At 46.8% G+C, this 25,335-nt stretch overlaps 1 protein-coding gene across 11 annotated transcripts in view; it reads left to right on the top strand.

The window, feature by feature from the left end:
* Positions 1–25,335, top strand: part of BCLAF1 (BCL2 associated transcription factor 1) — a 372,683-nt gene that overhangs the window by 127,685 nt on the left and 219,663 nt on the right. For 7 of the 11 annotated variants that reach the window (XR_014963044.1, XM_085611505.1, XM_085611504.1 and 4 more), the window contains exons 5-6: positions 979–1,632; positions 1,723–1,892. Coding sequence is in view for 10 of the 11 variants with exons in the window: in XM_085611505.1 (XP_085467631.1) it covers positions 979–1,632; positions 1,723–1,892 (824 nt within the window). In the remaining variant the exon portion in view is untranslated. The remainder of the gene's footprint in view (positions 1–978; positions 1,633–1,722; positions 1,893–25,335) is intronic. The other 4 variants (XM_085611511.1, XM_085611510.1, XM_085611507.1 and 1 more) reach the window with 1 other exon arrangement.

Here is a 25,335-nt window from a genome sequence, read left to right as displayed (position 1 = left end):
GGTCGTGCTAGGAGTAAAAACCTGCACAATGACCGTAGTAGTTTTTGTGAAACAAATGGTTTCAGTTTCACATTGTAAATGGAGCGTTAGGTTGTATAGGAATTAAATGCAACACGCAATGTGTGTTTAATTGTGCAGTAGTGTAGAAGTGCCTCCTATTTCTTGCTAAGATTTTCATTACAAACCTTCTTAATTGCCATTTGAGCTAATAGTTGTTTCTCTTTTCGCCTATTTTCACCATATGTAGGCTATAAGAATTTATGTATGGATGGAAAAACATTTATTGCAGGTATTTTGCATCCTGACTAGTTAGTATGTCCTAAACATTAAGTTGTTTCTATTATGTTGATTGAATATGCAATATAGTGCAATATCATCCCATATGCTTTAATGCACTTCAGTATGTTGTTTCTGTGAATTGCAGTTCAATTGTTTTTTCTTAGTTTCTTTGTTGCATTACTTGTTTAATGATCTGTTTTAGGGCAAGTTTACGTAGACTTCCTTGTATTGTATCACATGCTGATTTAGGTTGTTTACCTGGTCTTGTGAGGTAGAATCCTTAGGTTGAGCATATATTTATGCTGTCTAAAATTAATATTTGTTTTGTTAAATAGGAGCATATTAGTAAAATCACTAAGGAACATGCTTTCAGCTCGCTATATTTTTTTTATCGATCCTCAAAATTTGGAACCCCCTTTACCTTGTTTTCAGAAGGAGAACATGACAATTTTCTTTTGGGGCTGTGGGTTGGGGGTTTTGGCAGGGTGTATTCAGCAACTTCCTTATCCATCCATGTTCTTATTGAAAAGTCGCACGCATGGTTTGCATGCAGCTAGTGACTGTTAAAACTCTTCACTGCATGTTTTTTCCTCATTTCTAGTCTTTTCATGGAAGGCACCATTTAAGAAAATGTGCATGAAAAGGACACTGAATACAATCTAGCATTACCATTTTTACCCTCTTCTCTGCTATTCACAGGTACACAGATGAAGAGGCTAGGATACATGCGCTTGACAGGGGGAGTGCCAGGGAGAAAGAACCTCAGAAGGATAGAGTATCAGAAAAGAGTAGAAAGGAAGGAGGGAGAGACTGGGAGGATTTAGAATCTTTAGATTATTTTAATGAGAAGGGGGCTAAAAAGACTTCATTTCTGAATGTATCTGATGTAGATGACTTTGAGACTGAGGATTATGGACAGTTTAGGAAATCTGTTTTAGCTGATCAGGGTAAAACTATTGCATCAGCATCTCACTGGGATGCTGAAGAGGACGGAGCAAGGTTTACATCCAAATTGGTGCTAAAGGGTGCTAGGGATAGTGATATATTTAGAGAGGAGAAATTTGGTAGAGGTAAAGATGCTAGCCATGCAGGGGAACGAACCAATACAACCAGAGAAAGAGAAGACAAGGTTTCTGAGAAAATGTTGGGGAACAAAGAAAGTCAGTCGCCAGATGAGCTTAAATCTGAAAAGCTGAAAGACCTCTTCAATTACAGTCCTCTGCACAAGATGGAGTCGAGAGACAAGTCATTCAGGGAAGACAGCCCGCTTAAGATCAAAATGGTAGCCAGTGAGTCCCATCGTCCTGAAGTCAAACTCAAAATGTCTACTGTGCCTCTTGATGATGTCGACAGGTAAATATTTCCTATTTGGAACCTTCTTTCACACAGACCTCTTTCTACTTTTGATTGCACAAGCTGGCATTTTGTCTTTTATACTTCTAGGTCAACGTCCTTGATGAATGACAGGCTGCTTGCTAGCACACTTGTCCATTCTGTCAGCAAGGACCAGGAGTTCCGATCCATCTTTGATCATCTTAAGCTTCAACAGTCCACCAAGACCTCATCAGAGTCCTTCATAGAGCATATTGTGGCCCTGGTTCATCATGTTCAAGGTATGCTCTCTGTCAGTTGTTACATATCTTGAAATGCATTGAATTTTATAACCGAGCCACAGATTGTTCGTAAACTAAATGCAAAAAGATGTAAAACTTTCATATTCTGGCTTTAGTTACATTATGTACTTCATTCAAGTTATGTATGAAGTACTGTGCACCCTCAAAAGAATTGAAATAGAAGTGGGTTTGGTTGTGTTTCTGAAGAGGTAATCTAGGTTCACATAATGAAGAGGATCTCCACCCTAGTGTTGACCTTTTAGTTACATGAGCCCCTTATCTTACTGAAATTGGTATAGTTACACACATTCTTGTGGCAGAAGCAATAGCCCACTCAGCTGTCATGTTGGGTTTCTGACCCATAACATAATTTGCAAAAGAAAATCTATCTCCAGTTTGCACGTTGACCTACAGTGCTGTCTTGCTGTTTGTTTGAACTTGAATGGAAACAACCTAGAATATCAAATTAATTCATGAAAACACCTGTAGGACTGACACACCATATCGAATCCATCCATTGGCAAATATCCAGATGCATGTGTGTTTCTAATGGCAAAATTCTTCAGATGCCAGCAAGACATGACAATAAATTAATTTGTTTGGCTGTGATGTTACTAACTTCATTGTACATAGGTTGTGGATACATTTGGAACTGGAGGGGAAGACATGCAGAAAATGTAAGCATACTTTGGGCCTGGTTTACAGTTTGGCGGATGGGCTACTCTGTCACAAAAGTGACGGATATCCCATCCGCCATATTACAAGTGAATGGTATCCCATGGCATTTTTAATAAAGGGGTAACCGTCTGCCAAACTCTAAATTAGGCCCTTAGTCACACCACTTAGTAATGTTTTGGCACCATTTCTATATACACTAAAGAGCTAATGTTGGTCACGGGGAATTTAACTTTAAATATACGAGTATTGGAAAGATGAAAAAAGAAAGATCAGCAAACAAATGGAGTGACAAACTGAAAGAATAAAGTAAACAATAGCAAGTTAATTTTATGTTTAAATCTTTATTATTATTAACCGAGCATCATCAACGGCATCAGCACCTTGCCCCTACAACCCTGCGGGCCGGCGGGTGACTGCACATGTATATCAGCAGATCAAAGCACCATCTAGAGCAATGCGGACAGTTCATACTTAACCACAGCATGCCGCCTACAACCCATCTGGGCCGGCCGCGTCTCAAACTGAAAAGGACGGAAAACAACCCTGTCTACTTGAGGCTGATGTTGGAAGACCATCCTTGAGGCTGAACACATTCTATGCATATAACATGTAGAAGAACCCAAAGGATACAAGTCAAAAAGGGGCGTCATAACTCGGCGGCCAAGGCCCCGTACTGGGCGGTAGGCTCTACAGCTACAAACCGGCCATTAAGTTTGCCAACCGCTATGATTCTCAGAAAGAAAAAACAAATTCCCCTCCCATAATCACCCTCCCGGAACCCCAACTCCCGAACCCCCCTCCCCTCGTCCAGTGCGTAATTCTGATCGTTCCCACCCGTCCCCCGTAGTCCCCTCCCAGGGTTCCCCGCTTCAAGCTCACTCAAGAGGCCAAGTCCTCAGGCTTGGTGAGCCGCAGGAGTCGAAGATATCTCGGGCAGGTCAGTTCTCTGAATTCTGTGACCAGTAAGGACTGGAACGGCTGCCATATGTCGATGAACTGTTCCGCATCCCCTGCCACAGTCAACGACATCTTCTCCATCCCTAGCACATGCCACAATCTATGGAGCCAGCCCGTAACCGTGGGGAGTGTGGTGGAACGCCAGTGTACAAGAATGTTCTGTATTGCCGACCCCAGCGCAATGGCTATCTGCCTACCTCTGCGAGATTTTAAGGGATACATCAGCTTGTTCGGGAGACCTAATAGTATGTAGGCTGGGAGGCGTGGCAGTTCAGTATCAAAATTGGAGTCTACATTGTCTATCACCTCTTTCCAATAGGCGTTGAGGAGGGGACAGTCCCATAAGACATGCGTCAGCGTACCCACCCGCCCACATCCCCTCCAGCAGGTGTCCTCCTTACTATGGTCTATGTCGTGTACGCGTTCCGGGGTATAGTACCAGTATGTCGAGACTTTAGTGAGGATTTCGGTGAGGCCTGTGTGATATGCCGAGTGTCTGGCCCTGTAGGCTACCTGTTCCCATTCTTTGACTCGGGGACCTACCCAATTCCTTCTCCCAGCGCTCCCTCCCCGGATTATAGAAGTGTGAAGAGGGCGTTTGGAGAAACTGATAAAGGTCACTTATGAGCTTGGTATCAGACGTGCGAGATAGAAGCCAGCGCTCATAAGGGAGGAGTCTCCTATCCGCCGTCTCTCGCACCTGAGGGTGCATTGCCCAGTGGCGAACTTGCATGTAACGCAACCTCTCAGTCTCCGGGAGTGTGTATTCTTGTCGGAAGCACATGAAGGGAATGACCCCTTCCGAATCGTACATATGGCACAAGGCCCTACACCCCACCGCACGCCAGTGATCAAATGCTCCTCCTTCCAGTCCTGGGGTAAAGTCAGGATTATCCACCAGGGGCGTTAGCGGCGAAGGGAATGTCGTCAGGCCATGCACGGTATTTGTGGCGTCCCATACCCGCAGAGGCACCCTTGTGATAAAGGAGGCATATAGGTTTGCGGGACGGTGAGCCCTGCGCAGGAACGACGCCTCCTGTAGAGGCCTGCCCGCCACCGCCTGATCCTGGAAGAGCCAGTGTTTCAGACATCCACCTGCTCCATTCCACGAGATAGCGCAGCTGCGCCGCTTGAAAATACTTACGGAGGTCCGGAATTCCAAGTCCTCCAGCCTCCGGTGCCAACATTGAGAGTGCTCTCTTCATCCTGGGCTTCTTGCCCTGCCATATAAAGCGTGCCAGGTCAGACTGCATCTTCTGAGTCCATCCAACCGGCGGCTGCAGCGGAAGCGCTCTAAACAAATACAGAATCTGAGGTAAGATCGTCATTTTAACGGCCGCTATTCTACCCAACAGCGAAAGGGTGTTGCGGTCCCACCGGGCTATTTCCTCCCAGATCTTTCTACCTAAGGCGGTATAGTTAGCCGTCACCATAGCGGGCAGGGTGAGGGCCAGTTGGATTCCCAGGTAGGGCACCAGGTCCGCAGACCAGACTATCGGAACCAGGTTTTGTAAGTGGGTTCTGGTTGCTGGCGTGAGAGACAGATCCAAGGCTACCGACTTTCCCATGTTCATCTTGAAGCCCGCGACCTCCGCAAAGGAGGTCAACTCCTCGATACAGGCCGGAAGGGCATGGAGTGGATCCTCCAGTGATAGTATAACGTCATCTGCGTATAAGCTAACGGCATGAATAAAGCCGCCAAACTTCACCCCCCTCACCGCCGGGTTGCGACGTATCCGTTGTGCAAAGGGCTCCATGTAGAGGGCGAAGAGCAGAGGTGACAACGGGCATCCCTGCCTCGTGCCCCTTTCAATATTAAAACTCTTGGAGCTATAGCCATTCACCCGCACTACCGCCGTCGGGGAACTGTAGCAGTTGAGAATCATACTGCGGAATTTTTCCCCCATCCCCATCCCCACCTTCACTAACACCCGTTCCAGATAAGGCCAGTGAACGTGGTCAAACGCCTTTTCCGCGTCCACTGATAGCAACATTCTCTCCCCCGGAATCTGCAATGCCTTTTCTATGAGATGAGTAATCCTTTTGGTGTGGTCCACTGTTTGCCGTCCCGGGACGAAGCCCGCCTGATCCGGGTCTATAAGTCCCGGCAGATGGGGGGGGGGGGGGGCTAAGCGAGCTGCCAGGATCCCGGTGTACAGCTTGAGGTCTATATTTAAAAGAGATATCGGTCTGTAAGAGCCGCATTGCGTCCTGTCCTTCCCTGGTTTGGGGATAACCGCGAGAGAAGCTCGCAACAGGTCCGGCGGAATGGCCCCCGGTTCAGCGAACGTATTGAAAAGGCGCGTGAGGATCGGAGCTAGCGACGCGCAAAACGTCCTATAGAAGAGAGGCGTATAGCCGTCCGGTCCTGGGGATTTGCCATGCTTAAGGTTGGCAATGGCGGATATAACTTTGTCGACCCGTATATCCTTGTCAAGAGCCTCCGCCTGTGAAGGTGTCAAGGAGGGGGAGAGAGACCGAATCCAGATACGTCGTCGTTGCAAGTTCATCCGGGGGGTCCCCGGCGTAGAGGTCGGCATAAAAACTGCGAAAGATCTCAGCTATATGGGCATCCTCCGTGGCAGTCGGTCCCGTGGGGTCGGAGATCGCCTTCACCAGCTGTTTCAGTCGCGCCACCCGGAGCTTATTCGCCAGCAGCCGGCCACATCTGTCCCCCCGTGTAGTAGGCGTGCCTGAGGCGCGGCGCTGCGTATTCCGCGCGATCCATGTCCAAAGCCGTCAGGAGCTTTCTCGCTGCCTTGAGTTGCCGCCAGATCCGGGGAGCCCGTTCTTTATTGTCCGCTGAGGAGATAGCGATAAATTCCCCCCGGAGTACAGCTTTCAGAGCAGCCCATTGGGTCGCTAGGGATGTTTCGAAGTCCTCATTGTGGGCCAGATATTCCCGAATCGTGTTCGTTACACGCATGACCACTGCTCGTCTGTGTAGTAAGGTGTCCCGTAGACGCCAGACCCGTGGGGGGCAGGAGATCGGCGGTAAGCAAAGCATAGCCGTGACTGGGGCGTGATCCGACAGTGAGACCACCCCCATCTCCGCCGCCGTGGCCAGGGTGCATACCGGCCCTGTGATCAGAAAGTGGTCCAGCCTTGTGTAAGTTTTGTGTGCGTGGGAGTAATAAGAGTATTCCCAATCAGTAGGGTGCAGGCGGCGCCAGAGGTCGTGGAGGTCCATATCTGTCAGCTGTGCCTTGCACCCCGCCGAGAACTCCCCGGCCTGCGGTGAGCGATGTGCGGATCTATCGAGAGCTGAGTGAAAGACCATATTGAAATCTCCTCCGAGTATAATGTGCCTGTCCTGTGTAGCCGTGACTTCCCCCAGTGCTGAGCAAAGAAAGCGCTCCTGTCGGTCGTTCGGGCTGTAGAGGGACCCTACCGTGAAGGAGAGACCCGCAACTCTGAACCTGTAGACTGCAGCCTGCCCTTCTGTTCCGCTTGTTTGTGGAGGACCTCTCATCGAAAGTGCCGGGCTACCAGGATCGCGACCCCCGCTGTCTTAGTGTTACATGATGAGAAGAATTGTGTCGGGAATGTGTGTGAGCGCAGTCTAAGGCAGTCCCGGGGTAAAAGGTGCGTCTCCTGGAGGAGACAAATATCCGCTCTGGTGCTTTCTAACAGGGACAGCACAGCGCGCCGCTTAACCGGGTTGTTAAGGCCCCTGACATTAAGCGTCACAATCTTAAGGGTTGTGGGTGGCATGTGGAAGGACAGTGGTAACAGCGCAGGCCTTCTGTAGACCCAGAGTCTGTGTCATAAGTGCCGCGGCTGGAACCCCGATCACGCACTGGATGACTCCCCCTCCCTCCCTAGTCCCCCCCCCCCCCCCCAACAGCCCAGCAAGTTAATTTTAAAGCAGAAAAAGATCAAATAGATGTTGAAGCTTGCCAGACACCAATATTTCTCTTGGAGAACACACCTGCTCTTTAATTTTAGAATGAACTCAGATGACTGTCCTCTTTTTGTGGATTGAAATAACTCTTGATGGTCGTGCCATGGCCAATTGGTAGTTGAGAGAGGTGTGAATTTGTAACTCTCATTAACACAAAATGCCACAACTCTTCGCTTTTGTGGGCCCTACTGCGACTGAATTAACATCACACCTCACTTCGAAGGCACTGTGTGTTGTCAAGAGCGTATTCTCCTCTACCCTATTCCAATCTACCACAGCTTGAGTCTGTCTTTCCACCCTGATTCAAGATGGCCCTGCTGTGAAAGGCCAAATGGACGAGATACAGCAGGCTGGGGACATGGCTGTCTGGTTGCTGAAAGAAAGACTCTCTTGCATTCCCTTGGGCTGTAGCTGATGAACCTCGCTGTGGCCAGTACAATCATGATGATGCCCACTGTTCGTGAGAGGCCTAGGATATTGGTGGGAGTACGCTAGTTGGTCTTAGGAGCACGGGATTAGCTGGACAATAGTAGGGTCCACCAGCTGTGTTTAGGCCTGCTCACTTGAGGCTGCTGAATAAATAAAGTGCACTGGCCAAATTGAGGGATGGGGCACCTCTACCTTCTGCTTCAGTTGTCTCCCCCTCATGGACTCCATCATGGATGAGGCATAAAATGAAGACAGACTGGTATCCTTGATGGTGAAATTGTTCTCTTGCGCAGCTGCTTGGGTGAGCGGTTGCCCATGATGACTTCATGGAAATAAAACCAGAGTGTGGCTGAGTGGCATGGTATTTGTTAAAGCTGGGAACATCACTGGCAGCCTAGCACTGTCGCCCCTTCCCAGACTGTAGATTAAGGGAATGCAGAGCATGTGCGCCGTACAAGTCTCCTCCTGTTTACTTCATGAGCCTGTGCTTTGAGTAGCCCTTTCCTGAGGAAACAGCTAGGGTCTGGTGCTGTGACTCAGGGGCAGCCTATCACACAACATATACTCATCATTGAAATTACAGCTGGTGTTTATCAGAAGTATCTCCTACCCTATGGTTAATCAGATTCAACATGGGTAAACTCAATTGTATAAAGCGCAGCACACTTGGGTGGTGGGAGCATCAGTAGGCTTAGAAGATAAAATAACCCAAACTAACTCTGGTGAAATAACAACCAGTGTTGCAAACCAGCTTACAAAGCAGACGTTGACACAGACAAACATCTGGATCAAAGGAATGCCTGAAATGGCAGAAGGCCTCTGCATGGACTGTTTCCTACAGGAGTGCCTGACTGACACTAGTGCTTCACAAATTTTCAGACTTTTTCACAGGCCCACGACTCTTATCATTTTGCTGGCCCACCAGGCATCTTCTCGACCCATCTTAGCACATCTGCTACATTATGGGGAACACAGTTTAATTCTTTAAAGTGCCAACAAAATGGCCCTTGCCAGCAAAATTCTAATTTTTGCCCAATTACAACATGGCAGTACAGCAACACAGGCACAATTCTTGCTTGGGGTTCAATGCAAGCTGTGCCTAATGGACATCAAATGCATGCTGCCTTCTGCATGCATGGAGAGTGAGTGGTGCCAGTAAGAGACCCTCAGCTACAGAGTGGATGTCATCTTACAGAAACAAATTCCCTAGTCTGTTTATGCTGGCTGCTGGGACGCATTTGTTTCTTGGTGGCAGGCTGCTGTCTTATATGGTTTCCAAGCTCCTCCGTAGGATGTGCTTTGCTTTGTGCTGTCCCTCACTGAAAGGGGGCTGACCATTTTCTACAGTGAGGGAGTACTTTTCTACACTATCTGCCTTTTTTTTTTTTTTATTTATTTTTTTTTAAATATATTTATTGCATTTTTTGAATTTAACAGTCTGAGGTCATTCAAAACAGTATACATACATATACGAACAAATATTGTGAAAGAGTACATGCAGCTACTATCTGCCTTTTTATGCCTCCCTGACCAACCTTATTTGTTCATGGCAGTCCTAGGGTTTTTTATATACATTCATGCCCCTGTGCTTTGTTGGTCTGCAGTACGACTTTAACTTTGTTCTGACTTTCCTCATGGCATCATCTGTCGAACTGCTGCACAGTTCTCTTGATCCCTGGACCTCAAGACTGTCTTCCTGGTGTCAATTACTTCTTCCTGTAGGATTGGAGAGTGCCAGTCCCTGTTGTTCTAATGGATACTTCGAACTGTAGCTTCCTTACCTTTAGAATATCCCCAGGCTCCAGACTGGCTCTGGAAACGTTTATACAGCAGAGCCCCCTGGCTGCTGATAGGTCGGTCAAGGACATATGAGCTCCACCCCTGAACTCTGATGTTGGTCCTTTTCATTCCGTGCCTTTGAACACAGATTCAGATCTCTGGCCCATTTTTTCCTAGTCAGTTTAATTAGATACTTTCTTCAAAAATGTTCAACCATTGTACAAGGTAACTATGTCCTTGCCAAAAAATATAGGATTTAAACTGTGTTGAGCCTGTTGCAAAGAAATGTTTGTGACATACCCACACAAGGTATGCCTTTGGTGTTTGGGCCTGGGATAGGACTCCAAGTCTTGTGAAGAATGCACCCTCAGTAAATCGTAGGCGATCTGGGAATGTAACATGAAGCTGTACTTTGCTACACTGGAAGAAACAGTGTAAGTCCAGTGCCTGCTCGAAGTTGAGAGGGCAGATTCCTTCCCACTCCTGAGGTTATTCCCTCAAACTCCTCATCGAAGTCTTCAGGTAAGTCCAAATCAAAGAGGAAAAATAAGAAAGCCAAGCAGGACTCGGACCCATCTTGCAAATCTCTTGAGATAATTTGCAAAGTCGTCAAAGCGCCACTCTTTCTTGCTCCCAGGAGCTGATTCCACCTGATGCACCTTGAATTTCCCAGGTCATTGGCTATATGACAACAAATGAATTTCTTTAGGGAGGCAATGTTGTCCATCTTATATTCTCTGAAGTGCCTTCGGGCCCCAAGGATCTGCAAAGGTCTCCAGTCTGGTTACTTCTGGCGGATATGCCCTTGGCACTGTTTATCACTCTCAAACCTGCTTCAGGTTTGGCACCAGGTTAATTACCGACTTACACTCTGATGGCAAAATCTGTGCTGGTCACTTCAACTTTAATGCTGCCACCGGAAAAGGACCCTCTGCGATACATGTGTCTGACCCTAAACAGTGACAGGCTAGGTCACGGTTCATGCATGGTTGATAACTGTGAGGATGCCTCTCGCAAATTAATTGTGGATTCAATTAAAGTTAAGCAACACCTTGATAGCCAAGAAAGGTACTCCCCTCAATGATGCTATAAACAGCGAAACAGGACTACACAACGGATGTCCATTCAACAGAGAGTGAAAGTGGACTACTTAGCAGGTCTAGGAAGAAAATATTTAAGGGAAAGAAAAAAGGACCACATCGCAGGAACATGTCGATGAAGGATACAGAGCGGCCATCTTGAACTGATATTGATTACTGAATACTGGATATGATTATTACACTCTGAAGGGGCTGGCAAAAAGAAGGAAAAGAAAAGGAGAAAAAAAAAAGAAAGAAAAAAACGACAAGTTAAGAAGATAGAAACTAAGAAGGAGAAAGAAAATAATAAAATGGATTAAAAACCTTGAAACTTCATGCCTTCACCATTCTCTACCCGCCTGATCTTTCCAAAAATGCAGCAAAGAAATTCAAGCACAGGCTAATGGTAACCCACCCTGAGACTCTTATTTCAGACCCATACTTCTGCATTAGCAAAGGAATATTATCCAATGACCTTATCTTTCACACAAAGAAACGTGCCCAGTGGAGAAATATCTTTCACTCTTTGCTCCGAATTTCCAATGTTGAAAAAACCCAGCACGCTTTCAAATTGTCAGTAACAGCTTCGGACTTTTGCCCTACGAATGCCACCATCACCATCTACAACAACGGTAATATCCTTATACAAGCCTCCGATTCTAATTTAGATATCATAGACCGGATCTTTCCTACTCTCACGAAAGCAGTAAACAGCAAGAATAGCACACCCCCGCATCTTATCATCCTCAGTATCAAGATGCCACCCCAACTCCACGACAAAATCCTCCGAACCGACCTCTCCTCACACCCCCAATGAGCCTTACCGCCCAGCCACTGCGGTCACAACCACACTCTGGTCCCCTCGACCAGGAGGGATTGGGTTGCACGTAGTTAACTATCACTTCATTGCAGACATACCCATTGAATTCTACCCCCAGTCCAATCGACACCTTCCACACCTGGATCCCCTGGCCCAGCCGGCATAGGGTTATTCTTAGCTACCGATCGCTGCAATGCTGAGGCATCACTGTTATCCCCGTCGAACATGAATGAAGCCACCAACCAGGACTCCACTCACGTCTCACTTCTATCCCCACTCTCATCTAATTTAAATTACACAGTTCCCTATTGTCTACCACGACACCTGATCGGACATTAATACCTGCAATACTCATTCCACCCATCAGAATACAACACACAACGACCAGTCCACACACCGATTTGGACCCCACAACAAACCTTCAAACAAACAACAAACCTTCTTCAACTTACCACTCCGATCCCTAATGAGGACATCCCCATGCAACCGGAGAAAAGCGGTCACGCATACAGACCCCACCTGCAGATCACCCTCCATGAAAGAACATACACCTACACATACTACTAACCTTCCCAACTCCGTTTGGTTTGCACGATTCAATGAGTTAGCTTCAGGCCTAGCCCATCTCAAGGCCGAGATGCATAACCTATCAACCATCACCAAAGAACTTCTAAATGTACACAGGGCCACCAACGCCACCGTGACCCAAATCAATCTCCAAACTAGTAGCTACTTCCCCAAGATTTCTCACCACGAGAAAACTAGTCAGAGTAACCAAATCAGTCCACAAATTAGTAGAGACATCCCCAAGATCTCACACCCTGACAATAGTATTCAGATTAACTTACCTTCCACATCCTGGCCTAGGAGGACAAACGTCGAACTATCCAACAGCGACATAGACAACCTCCTCATATCATATGCCTTAGCAACAAATAACTGTACGTCACAATGTGGCACTATCCAATCCATTTAAACCAACCCCTTCAGAGAACCCACACACAATAACAGATCCGCAAATAGAGATAATCTCACAAATATCAACATAGAGCAGACTACACTAACCCATTCTATTAACAAGATAAAGTGTGCACTCATTAATTGCAGATCAGCTAGCAAACCTGCACCTGACATTTTCGTCCTAATCCTAGAGAATGATCTAGACATTATCGTCCTCGCTGAAACATGGTTAAACAGCTCCTCCTCCCCCATCCTTGATCTATTGGTTCCTCCTAGTCACGACCTAATCCGCCTAGATAGAAATTTTCCTGGGTGACTTCAATCTACACTGGAACAATGCAAACGACCATGGGGTACGATGTCTTAAAGCATTTCTGGCAGACCAGGACTTATTCCAATTCTGTGACAGTCCAACTTACAACAAGGGAGACACACTGGACCTCATCATAGCAAAAACGACCATCATCTCATTAGAATCCATCACTCCTTGCGACTGGACTGACCATCACAGCATCCTCTTCTCCATCAATATCTAGGTTACTCCAAAAAGGAGTCTACCATCAAAAACAAAACAATGGAAAAGGAACTTGGAGAACATCAACCCCATCACCTTGGTAAACCATTGCAACTCCGCCCTGACCCCTGCAACTGACATGGAGGATGTCCATGACCTCACAACCTTTTAGAATTCCATGATGCTTGAAATGTTGGACTCCACAGCACCCCTCCAAGAAAAAAAGTGTCCTCCAAAATTTCCAAACCTTGGTTCAATGACTCCCTAAACTCGCAGCGACGCAAGCTAAGAGCTGCTGAATGAAATGGAAAATCTGCACCCTCCGACGTTCACCTACAGCACCTTAGAACGTTAAGGAACTCGTACAAGAGGAAGATTCTTAAGGCCAAGGCTGACTTTTTCAGAACCCAGCTGAACCAAGCAATCAGCCGTCCAAAAAAACTCTTCGAAATAGTTGAGCAACAAGCTCGCAACACGGCGAATTCCACGGATCTACACCTTCCTGCGATGAGCTTGCCAACTTCTTCCGTGAAAAGATAAAGATCATCGAGCTCGTCATCCAATATAAGAAGACCCTCCCACAATCGGTGGCCATTGATGCTAACGGATATTCACGAGTCAAGGTCCTTTTCAGCTCTCCAGGGGAAGTCACAAAAAACAATGCCTCCTGGAACACCTTCGCGCCAATCTCTGAACAAAAAATCTATAACACTCTTCTAGCAATCAATCCCTCCAATCACTTCTCTGACCCCTCCTACCATTATGGGCAAAAATTGTAAATGCCTGTCTGAGACAAGGCTCCATACATGACTGTCTTAAAATAGGGCAGGTTACACCTATACTAAAGAAATCCGACGCCATACCATCAGAGCTCAACAACTACCGCCCCATATCCAACATCCCCACATTGGCGAAACTGCTGGAGAAATGTGTACAAATACAATTATGCAATCATATTGAGAATTACAACCGCTTAGACAATAACCAATCTGGTCTCCACCAAGGGCACAGCACAGAATCTGCACTCACCCACGTATTGGATGACATACTAAAAATGCTTGACCGCAACAAATCATGCCTAATAATACTGCTTGACTTATCCTCCGCCTTCGACACGGTTAAACATGACAACCTACTGCCCTATTGCAGGGAAGGATGGGCCTCTCCGGACCAGTGTTACATTGGTTCTCCTCCTTCCTTAATGACAGAACACAGAGAATCAAGATGAAGAATTCTCTCTCTCTCTCAGCCATCTGTGTTCAACATAGGCGTTCCCCAAGGCTCAGCCCTATCACCTATTCTTTTCAACCTACTAATGGAACCCTTAGCGAATGCATTGAAATCCGCGAATATCCTATATCACCTGTATGCGGACGACACACAGCTGTATTTGAAAATCTCCACTCCAGAAGACCTCATCTCCCTCAATGCTATTCTACAGAACACACAAAGATGGCTCATGGACAACCACCTCATGCTTAACACAAAAGAAACCTGAATTCATTCTCATCTCCCCACCCAATCACACACCAAAGATAGAGCAATGGTTGAAACACCTGACCTCCATTGACTGTTCTCCCCTCATCATTGATTCTACGAAATCCCTGGGAGTCACCATAGACAAACACCTGAATATGCAGTCGCACATCACTAATGCCACCAAGGGAGCCAATCACCAGATGAGTCTTCTAAGGAAACTTAAACCCTTCCTCCCTCCGACCGACCTAAAAATGGCAGTGCAAGCCTTAGTGCTACCAAGAATAGACTATGGAAGCACCACTCTTTGCGGTCTCCCCAAATACAAGCTGGCTCCGCTGAGGGCATCCCTTAATGCTGCGGCAAGATTGGTATCAGGATCTAAAAGAAACGGCCACATTTCTCCGACCCTGAAAGCGCTGAACTGGCTGCCCTATGAGGCTAGAATACAACTAAAGGTTGCCTGTATGACCCATAAAGCACTACATAACAATACACCCAGTTACCTAGCTCTAAAACTGGAGCGATCTGGAGGATGCAGACAACTACGAAGCGCGAGTTCTTTACTTCTGAAACCACAATCCTTTCATAAAAAGAGAACTGGCTGCAGGTCCTTTTCAGGGATCGCTCCAAAGATTTGTAACTCCTTACCTCAGGGGTACGGGGAATCTCTTCCTTTACCACCTTCAGAAAAGAGGTAAAAATACTCCTAATGAAGAAATTCACGTCATAAGTCTTGACTCTATGCTGACATCAAGTCACAGATACGATCCTCATATCACTGGCTAACTCTTGTGGATTGAAAGAGAACATTATATGTTTGTTTATTTCCTCAATACTGACCTAAAGCTCAATAACTGTATATAATATAATGATCTGTCGCCCTCTGGGATCTTTATATTTTGTCTACTGGGCACCTATGTTATCTTATACTATTTACCTCTTTTGTAAGTAATGATGAATAACAAATGCATGTATACTACCTCATTTCGTATGTCTTTATAACTATATACTGTAAAGCGCTCTGATACCCTCGTGGGTCACGTTCGCGCTATATAAAACCTTATAAATAAATAAGCCGAACTCGCCTCAGCCTGACAGAGTTCACGTCCCAAGTCCATTTTGATTTACCCGGTCCTCATACAATTAGATTCAAATTGAACACTGTCTTGCTTTAGAGCTACCCTCAGATAGTTCTTCAACTTTTTGGATCCGACTAATTGTAGTCAGCCACCCTTTGGATATGACAGTGGGGATGTTGTGCCCCCATTAAGTGGCAAAAATCTCAACATGGACTTACAGGAGGCCAGTGGGCTGGATACTGAAACTGGGAGGATTTCCCCCACGTCTCTTCCCTGCCCCCAGACCACCAAGAGAGAAAAGTGCTTCCTTTGCCGTGGTGATTAGACTTGCAGCTGAGAATTTGGACGTACAACTCTTCTGACGTGGTAAAGTCTAGGAAAATTACTACGGTGTTACAGCCTGGGAAAGCTTCCACTGAGGCTTTACTATCATTCAACGAAGGCCTTATTGACACGCTGATGGGCACTTGGACAAAGCCTTGTCTTGTTCTCTAGGGAGCAGATAAAGTTGCCAGGCACCATAGACCGGCAACAGGCGACCCACAGTTTGATTCCAGAGAGTCTGCTGGTTTAAGCTTCCACCAGCAACGTAAGCCCCAATTCATTCCCACAATACCCGACAGACGGTCAAAGAGAATTGAGGCATTCGAGAAGCGGGTGTTCTCATCGGCCAGCCTAGCCTTGAGATCCATCTGAGACAGTTGCCTACATGGTTAATATAATGGCACCCTCTGAGACCTGGTCAGTGAGATCTTGCTGGTAGTCTTTGAAGACTTGCAGGTCTCCTTGACTCAAACTGCTCAGTATGGACAAGAAGTGACTAAAAAGTTTATTAGGTCTGGCATTGATGCTCCCAATTGCTTGCATCAGGCAGTCAGCATCAGTATGGTGCTCTGTCACCATGCTTTGATTAGATCCACTGGCTTCGCTGGGGATTTCCACGTGTCCCTTATGGATATGCTTTTGATTGGTCTAGCCTGTTTGGAGTAAAGACAGATTTGGCCCTGGAGAGCTTTAAGGAGAGCTAGGCAACAGTCGAGTTCCTTTGGCCCTTTCAAGGATACTCCATAGGGTTGGTTTACAGACCAGGATTCGGGCAGATAACATGCAGGTCACCAGGGACAATGATCATCCCAGTCCCTCAACCCTGTGGCATCAGCCTCCAAGTCCCTCAGTGGGACGTGACCTCCTTGGAGGCCGGATCCAACACTTTCTCTGAGGATGGCAAAGGATCATATCTGACAGTTGAGTCTCTGGATCAGCCTTTGGGGCTATGCCATTCTATTTCTTTTTGACCTGCCGCATCTTCCACCCACATCTGAGTGTCTTTCAGAGGAGCATCTGGCAGTTTTATTGTAGAAGGTGCAGGCTCTCTTGTCCAAAGGGGCCATCAAGATGGTACAAGCCCCAGAAATTGGGCCGGTTGTTATTTCCACTATTTGTATATTAAAGAATTAAAAACAGAATTTATGTCTGTTGATGCAAAGACAAGTTGTTGGAGCATTGTTCAGCCTTGTTTTTCATGAAGGCTGCATTGTCCTACTTGTGGAAAAATGATATGTATATATGTGTATATAAAATGTATTTTAAATGTACTCTGGGGTCCCTGTTCATGGGCGGGACAGGTCGGTGCTTATGACTTTGATGAGGATACTGCTGGAAGAGAACTAGGATTACAGGTAAGTAACCTATCCATTCTGACAAATGAGGACAGACTTAACACATAGAATGAAATAAATTTGGTTGTTTTATCTTTTTAATTTGTTTTTTAAAGTGCACAAATCAAATGTGCAGAAGCTCCTATTGCACCCTCCACTGCCTCCTCTTCCATCACACAGTCATATACCTCTCCCTTAACAAGTGGACCATCCCAGGGCGAACATATGGATAACTCCTTTCACATATAATTACAAGGATGCAAAAGGAGCCATGCATAGAAAAGAAGTTACTGTTAGAGCCCATTCCCGCAATAAGAGTACTGCCTCAATAGGGGTCCCTTTTGCATCCCACTTCATAAGTCAACAGAGGCGCTGCTGCCAGTGTTCTAGCTTCTACCTCAAGTCATTGCTCTTGAGTGGGGGTCCGTCGGATCTGACCTTGAGTCTCTTGCATAACTGCCCTCCTCCCTGTCACTCTCTTGTCAGCTCTGCATTCTTGTGGGACAAGTGAGGCATTGCGAGAATTGGCACCCATATTGTTCATCACTGTCGCAGCTTTATCCTTCTTGCGAGAACACACACTGTTCCAGTGTTTCCGCGCAATCCAGCAGCCATTTTGCCTTCAGCCCTTTCACATTTCCAGGTCCTCCGCTTTACTAGTCAACGGATTATATTCAGAGATTGGCAGATTACTGTATGGCTCAATCCCCTGGACAATCACCCAAATCAGTAGGATTATTCTTTTGGTAATTCAACATCAATCACTGTTCTCTGAGCTTTATTTTTAATCTTCCATTATGGGATTATGATTAATATGGAGAAACATGTCGGATCCTGGAACACTCTTTCAATAGAAATAAAATACTTGCTATCTTTTAATTAATATGTCTATCTTAGGCCAGGTTTTTTCTTTCTTTTATCAAAATTGGTTAAGTGAACATATTTAAAGTAGATAATTGCAAAGGTCTTGGAGCATCATTGCAACTCCTTTATTTCCCCATAGTTAAAAGAGAAATAAACATGAAAGCAAATAGTTTAGATAGGGATACAGCCTCAAGTAGTAAGACATACACTCTACTGTTCGATAGTCACGCAGCTGCACAGCCTCAGACAGTAGTATACTTGCAAGTTGTCCCTCATTTCAAATTTCCATGCAGGTAATATCCCTGAACAATGTTTCTTACTGCATCTGTTTTTTTCATCCAGCTTTTTTGTAAGCAGTTGTTACCGCAATGTTCATACTACTTACTTATTACTAAGATTGTTTTTTTCTTCTGATGATCAGGCATTGGATTTTCCTTCATTATTTTTTTGTCACTTAAGGACCCCCCGATTTCCCCCCCCCCCCCCCCCCTGAGACTCTTTATCTGACTGAAACGTTGCCAGAGTGGTGTTTAATGAAACATGTTTCTGGGTATTCTTTCAGTGTGTCAGTTAGTTCACCTTTACGGCATAGCTTTTTTTCCAATGAGGATGGTGTTTGAGGGATAAAACACTCTGTCATTGCTAGGGTCTGGATCAAAGATCCCAGCAACAGAGGTTAATCCTTCTGGGTCTCTTTGTGACACCTCACACACGTCCTTAGACTTTGAGATAGGTCCATGGTATCTGTCCACATTCCAAAGCAGGTCCCCTGCATCACATGTATGTCTAGGTCCCAAAAAGGACAACAGGGGACTTTGACGGAGACATCTAATGGTGACCCTCTGAATTGAGGGAGGCACATGACATGGGGCAGACCAACCATAGTAGTTTAAGTTGGGCTTGACTTGTTTTATTTTAAGAGATTTTTTGGCAGGGTCAGAGAACTGTGTTGATCCTTCTAGAAAATTGTTGTGCCAGAAGGTCATGCTGCGAGAGGGACAGGACCAGGGGATCAGACAATTGTAGCACCAGAAGAGCATATAGTGTGGGTGCCTGAAAGGGTGGGGACATGACTTTCCATAAAGCCAAGATTGCCTCTGGAACTACACAGAGGTAAATATACTCTGGTCTATGAGACACTTCAGGTCATGATCGCCATAAAGTGCCACAGCTGGTGTAGAAACCATAGCAAAATAAACAGCACTTCAGCAGGAGATCATGGCATTAAGGGCCAGGATAATAATTTGCTTACCTTTGGCTACGTCTTATCTGGTAGATACTCTGTCTAGCTGCAGATCACTTACCTTAGAATTATCCCCAGGTGTCAGACTGGATCTGGAATTTTTTTTATGCGAGGTACCCCTGCGTGCTAGTAGGCGGCTTTGTTCAGGTCTGCGTGGCGGCATCGGAAGTGACGGGTGATACCTATAGGCGCCACCTCAGTGCGCTGACATCAGTTCTTTACTTTCTGCACCAGTTTGGAGAAGAACTACCCCCAGTCACTTTGACTGACTTTTTCGACCTTTTGTCAAAGTGTTTTTGAGACCTTGTCGCCTGGTGTGGCAGGGATGTACACGAGAAAGGCTTGTTTTAAGCACTTGTTGTGCCGGTCACGCCTTTGTAATGTGAAATGTTCGTGACTTAACCACACCTCTTCTGCCTCTGGCAGCTCGAGTGCGACCAGTACACCAAAACTGCGGTGATTGCTGTGCCATGCACCACATGGCCTTGAAGGAGTGGTCCCTCAAGCTCCTTGTCACTCGACGAGCGGCGCCACAACTGTCTCGATCCAGGTCGAGAGGAATGTCTCTGGATCAGTTGCGGGCCATCGATCATCATAGCAGTTGAAGTCGTCCGGGCTTCTGGGTAAGTCCTACAAAAAGAACAACAAGGCGGCGAAGAGGTCTTCAACTTTACCCCATCCGTCGAAGTCATCCAATGAGACACAGAAATGTCTGGATTCGAGGCCTGGCTCCGCAATTGGGCCTGCGCCTGAGCCGTCTCCGCGCCTCCCTAAGTTTCCTGTAGCTAGATCGTCCTCCGCCCAACTCCATGAGTTTTATGAGGCAATGTACCCTTGGATGTGCCATGGGCCTGCTGGTTCGGGAGGGGACCCAACTGGACTGATATGGGCCGACGCTGGTCAAGCCACATCGACATTTCCCCTGCGCCGCCACCTTCTTTTCTCCGACATGGAGCCAGATGGATTTTGTCCGCAGACACCAGGGCCGACTGTAGGAATTCCATCCAAGCCTGAGCCTTATTCCTATGAACTTGGACTTGGGGAAACATTGGGAGTGGCCCACTAGACCCTTATAAATACCAGCCATAGACCCCAATGAGGACAGCTGGTGTGAGGATTTGGCGGATGCCAGTGGACTGGACACCTCCGCAGATACTGGCTTGGTCTCTCCTCTTACCGTGGCTATGGAGGAGAGAGCCTCATTTGCAAAGGTGGTGAGGAGGGCCACCGAGGTCCTGGACCTTCAGCTTCTCTCCGCGGCTATTGAGATGAACGTCTTGACGGAGGTGCTTCAGCCAGGAGACATCCCTTCTAGACTGCTTCTCCGTTTCAGTGAAGCCTCTTCACAGATATACAACTCTTTGCCTGGCCCTAGACCTGCACTGGGGCTCCTGTGAATAGAACAGTTGCCCGCCGCATTGCCCCGCCCAGGAGACCCCAACGTCCTCACTCAAAACCCCACCCCAGAGAGCTTGGTGGTCTTCCAAACAAAATCCTGACTCATTCCCTACCACTTCACTGGACAGGGAATCCAAGAGGCTGGGTACTTTGGGAAAGGAGATGTTTTCTTCTGCCAGACACGTGCCTTTTGGCACAGATACTCCCACATGTTCTGGAACTCTGTTGCGCAAGTGCTGCCTATGGACTCGGACGAGGCCAGAGTCATACTCTTATAAACTGTTGCTAACACAGCTAAGGTCACCATATGCTGTGGGCTGGATAAAACGCGTAATACTACAGTGGTGGTTAACAAACCGCGATTGGGTCAGCGGCAGACCCCTCTCCCTTCTACAACCAGATCTAAAAGTAGTGACAAAAGATTCACTCCTGGGCTGTAGAGGCCATCTGCGAGAGGTTGACTTTAGGGTACTCTGGTCTGCTGCTGAATCCGAACTCCACAACATCCTGTCGGAGCTCCGAGCATCCCGACTGGCATTGAAAGCTTTTCTACGCGCTTTGAAGGGAATGCTAGTGCAGGTGTTCACGAACCACACCACTATCATGTGGTACTACAACAAACAGGACGTGAAGGGGTCATGACCCCTTTGTGAAGAGGCCCTGCGTCTCTGGACATGACTGGAACATCAGGGCATGTCACTCGTGGTTCAACACCTGGCAGGATCTCTGAACGACAGAGCGGACAAACTCAGCCGAAGATGCCTAGCGGACCAGGAAAGGCTTCTCCATCTGGAGGTGGTGCAAGGTCTCGTTCAGCAGTGGGGAGAACCTTGGTTAGACCTGTATGCTGCTACCGAGAATACGCAATGTCAGCGGTTCTGTGCGCTAGTTTCCAAGGCGTCTCTCAGACAGTTTTAGTGTCGATTTGAGCTCAGTCATCCTCTACGCCTTTCTGCCCATACCCCACCTGCTCAGAGTTCTCAAGAAGATCAGGAACAACTGGGCCCAAGTCATCCTTGTTCCTCTGGACTTGGCTCGGAGAGTCTGGTATCCTGATCTGTTGAGCATGGCCTTTGGTTCTCCGATCAGGTTGCCCCTTCTAGAGGATCTTCTGTCGCAGCAGCAGGGGAGGGTTCTCCACCCAAACTGATCAACGCTCCGTCTTCATGCGTGGAGATTGACTGGTGACAGTTGACAGCTTTCAACCTTCCGCCTGAAGTCTGTATTGTCATCTTGGCAGCCAGGAACCCCTCCACCAAGATGGCATACTTTCACCTTTGGGGCAAGTTTGTGGCATGGGGTGCATAAAAACAGGTTGGCCCCCTTTCTGCTCCAGTTCCTTCTGTTTCATTCTCTTGCTCAGCAGGGCTCTGCTTTGAGCACCTTAAAAGGCTATCTTTTTGCCATCTCTGCATTTCTGCGGTTGCCTGATCAGCCATCCCTTTAGAAGTCCCCTATTGTACAAAGGTTTTTAAAAGGTCTCCAACACTTGTTCCTCCTTCGCCATTCTTCCAACACTTGTTCCACCTTCACCATTCATTATGCCTTAGTGGGACCTCAATTTAGTTGTAACTTTTCTGATGCACCCTCCCTTCAAGCCACTACACAATTGTCCTATCAGACTCCCTACTATCTAGACAGCCTTTCTAGCTCCAATAACATCTTCCCAGAGGGTCAATGAGTTCCAGGATTTGACATTGAAGCCTCTGTACCGTAACATCTTTTCAGACAAGCTGGTCCTTTGCACTAGAGCTTCCTTCCTACCGAAGGTAGTGACTCTCTTGTAGCTCAGTTAATCACTCTACCTACTTTTTACACTCCACCTCATCCCTCTAGGGAAAAGGAGCGGCTGCACTGGCTGGACCCAAAAAGAGCATGGTCATTCTTCCTTGATGTGTAAAAGAGTTCTGGGTGGATGACCAACTTTTAGTGGGGTATTTCGGAGCCCAGAAAGGGAAATGGGTTCCGAAACTGAACATCTGCCAATGGATCGTGCTCTGTTTCAAAATCTGCTATGCATTGGCCAGGAAGCGACCCCCTGAGGGTTTGCGTGCTCGTTTCCCCCGGGGCCATAGCTGTGACCGCTGTGTTAGCATGCAGAGTCCCTGTCCTGGACATCTGCCAGGCAGCAACGTGGGCATCTCTTCACACGTTTACCTAGCACTGCTTCCTGTAGCGTTGGGTCCGTAGGGACGGACACTTTGCCCACTCGGTTCTGTAGGACTGTTTAGTCAAATCAATTTTCAGACCCTCCTCTGGGTGGGTATTGCTTTGGTATCTATGCTAAGGTAAGGATTCTGCTTCTAGAAGTCTCTGTCAAATGTACAAGCTACTTACCTTTGGTAGCGCCTTATCTGGTAGAGACTGTCTAGCCTCAGATTCCTTACCGACCCACCCATCCTCCCCACACTGCAAACAGATTTACATACTTAGGGCTTGTTCCCCTTTCAGGGCCCTCTACTTTTCGCACTCACACAGTAGTTGTCAGTACCTCTTGTGGCTCTACGCTTCTGGTGTGTATAGTTGCGAAAGAAACTGACAGCGCACTGTGGTGGCACCTTTACAAGCACCACGCAGGTCACTTGGAGCAGAATCACACCATCTCCTGGTACTCAGGGGTACTGCTCAAGAAAACATTTACTGATCGAGACTGACGCCTGGGGATAAGTCTGTGGTGAGGTATCTGTGGCTGGATAGTCTCTACCAGATAAGACGGTACCAAATGTAAAAGTGGGTTATTGGATGTTAGCTTATACTTCTATCCTTTAGTGCTGCCAGGTTTTTCTTGCACGATTTCTAAAGAGTAGTGTCAGACTTTTCATTGTCAATGTTCTTATTGAATTTTTCCAATTGCAGCATATTAATGCACATTATCATCTTTTATAAACATGCCAACAGCCCCGCAGTCCGTCATCTCTTCTCATGTGTATTTACCCTTTATCCATGTCTTCTCCACTTTTACCCTTTATCGTTCCTCCTCTTTTTTTTTTTTTTTCCTCTTCTCTCAAATGCTCCTGATTCTTCTTCGCCAAGTATTCCCAGCCAGGTCTACTTTTATTTCTTCCTTCATTTACTATCCTGTATCCATACTAGAGTAGTCAGTGCACCTAATTGCTATCTGCATGGCACATGTCTGAAACTCCAGGTCAGAAATTCCACAGGTTTCCAGTTTTCTGAAGTCCCTCTCTCTCCTCTGGGCTACTCGCATTAAGTTTTTGACCCCTTGCAACTGCCACAATTTCTATATCTGAATATCTTTTGTAAGTATAGGGGGAGGGATGTGTTGTCCTCCCCGTTATATCATAGGGGATACCATGTTCTTTAGTCTAGTGTGTAGTAGGTATAGTGCCTCTGACAGGTAGCCTAAGAAGATTAATTCCATACTCTTTCAAGGGTCATTCATGTAGCCGCGTCAGTAATGCTGAATGCACCCTTCCAGGACTATGTGATTAAGTGATGACCTCAAAAGGGATTGAGGGCCTCCAGAACCCCACCAGTTGGTTTGAGTAACATGTATTTCTGATAGAGACTTCTAACTGCAGATTCCTCACTTTGTGAATTCACCCTGGCGCCACACTGTTTTAGATGACTCTTGAGAGCAATTCCCTCTTGTTTGGTAGGCTCCATTATGCAACTTTGTCTTGCCCTGGATGGGACATTGGGGTCACTATATCTGCACCACCTTTGCGCGCCGACATCGATTTGTGCTCAGTGCGCCTTCGGACGCAGTTCTGAATCTCCATTGAACCATGTCAGTCTGAAAGAATTTCTTCCCTCAAAATGTATCCAGTGTACAAAGGTCATGTCGTCTCCAAAAACCAAAGGGTTTAAACCTTAAAAGGACTGCAACAGTCAGATGTCAGTAACAAACACCTACTGTGTCTGGCTCTGGTGTCTCGGGTTCCAGACACTACTCCGCATTGTGTGATTGCTGTGCGAAGATGGACAAGGAAACCCTCTGTGATCATGAAGCGAAACTTTCAGTCGCAGAACTTTGAATGAAGTTGAAGAAGGCCTGGTCTCGATAGATGTCGAGGGTGTGGATGTGTTTCATATCGGGCCGATATCTCAACTCTTCATCATTGAAGTCCTGGAGTTCAGGTAAGGCGGAAAAACAATCATAAAAGCACGTATCACCATTGCCCCGCCACAGAATTATCATTCTGAGACTCGTGACTCCTCGGGTACTTCTGGCCATGGAGTCATTCCCCTTGTTTGTAATCTATCCGCATATGATCCTGTTGTATCCTAACTTTCCCTGGCCATTAGTGACACCTCAACAGCTAGGTGCACTGAAACTGGCCTTGGACAAAATATTTCGTACTTAACCAGATCCCTCTTGAGCACATGCCGAGGTGGCCTCCAATCTGGTTACCACCGTTGGTTCTGACCCACCCACCAATTGTCACTCAACCTTGTTTTGAGTCCGGCCCAGTCTGAGTCCCGCTCCACTGACTTTAGCTTTGCTGCTCTTCCTGTTGCCCCGACCCCAAGTCTCGATGCCAGCTCGACGTCACTGCCTGAAACAGAACCAATAGTTTTATCGGATCCAAAGCTCGGATATCTCTGTAAATGACACATCTGTATTCCTGTTCTTATCCA

Source organism: Triturus cristatus, chromosome 6 (assembly GCF_964204655.1).
Source record: "Triturus cristatus chromosome 6, aTriCri1.1, whole genome shotgun sequence".
Lineage (NCBI taxonomy): Eukaryota > Metazoa > Chordata > Amphibia > Caudata > Salamandridae > Triturus > Triturus cristatus.
Note: the sequence above shows the minus strand (reverse complement) of the source record. Positions and strands in the feature narration are given on the sequence as shown.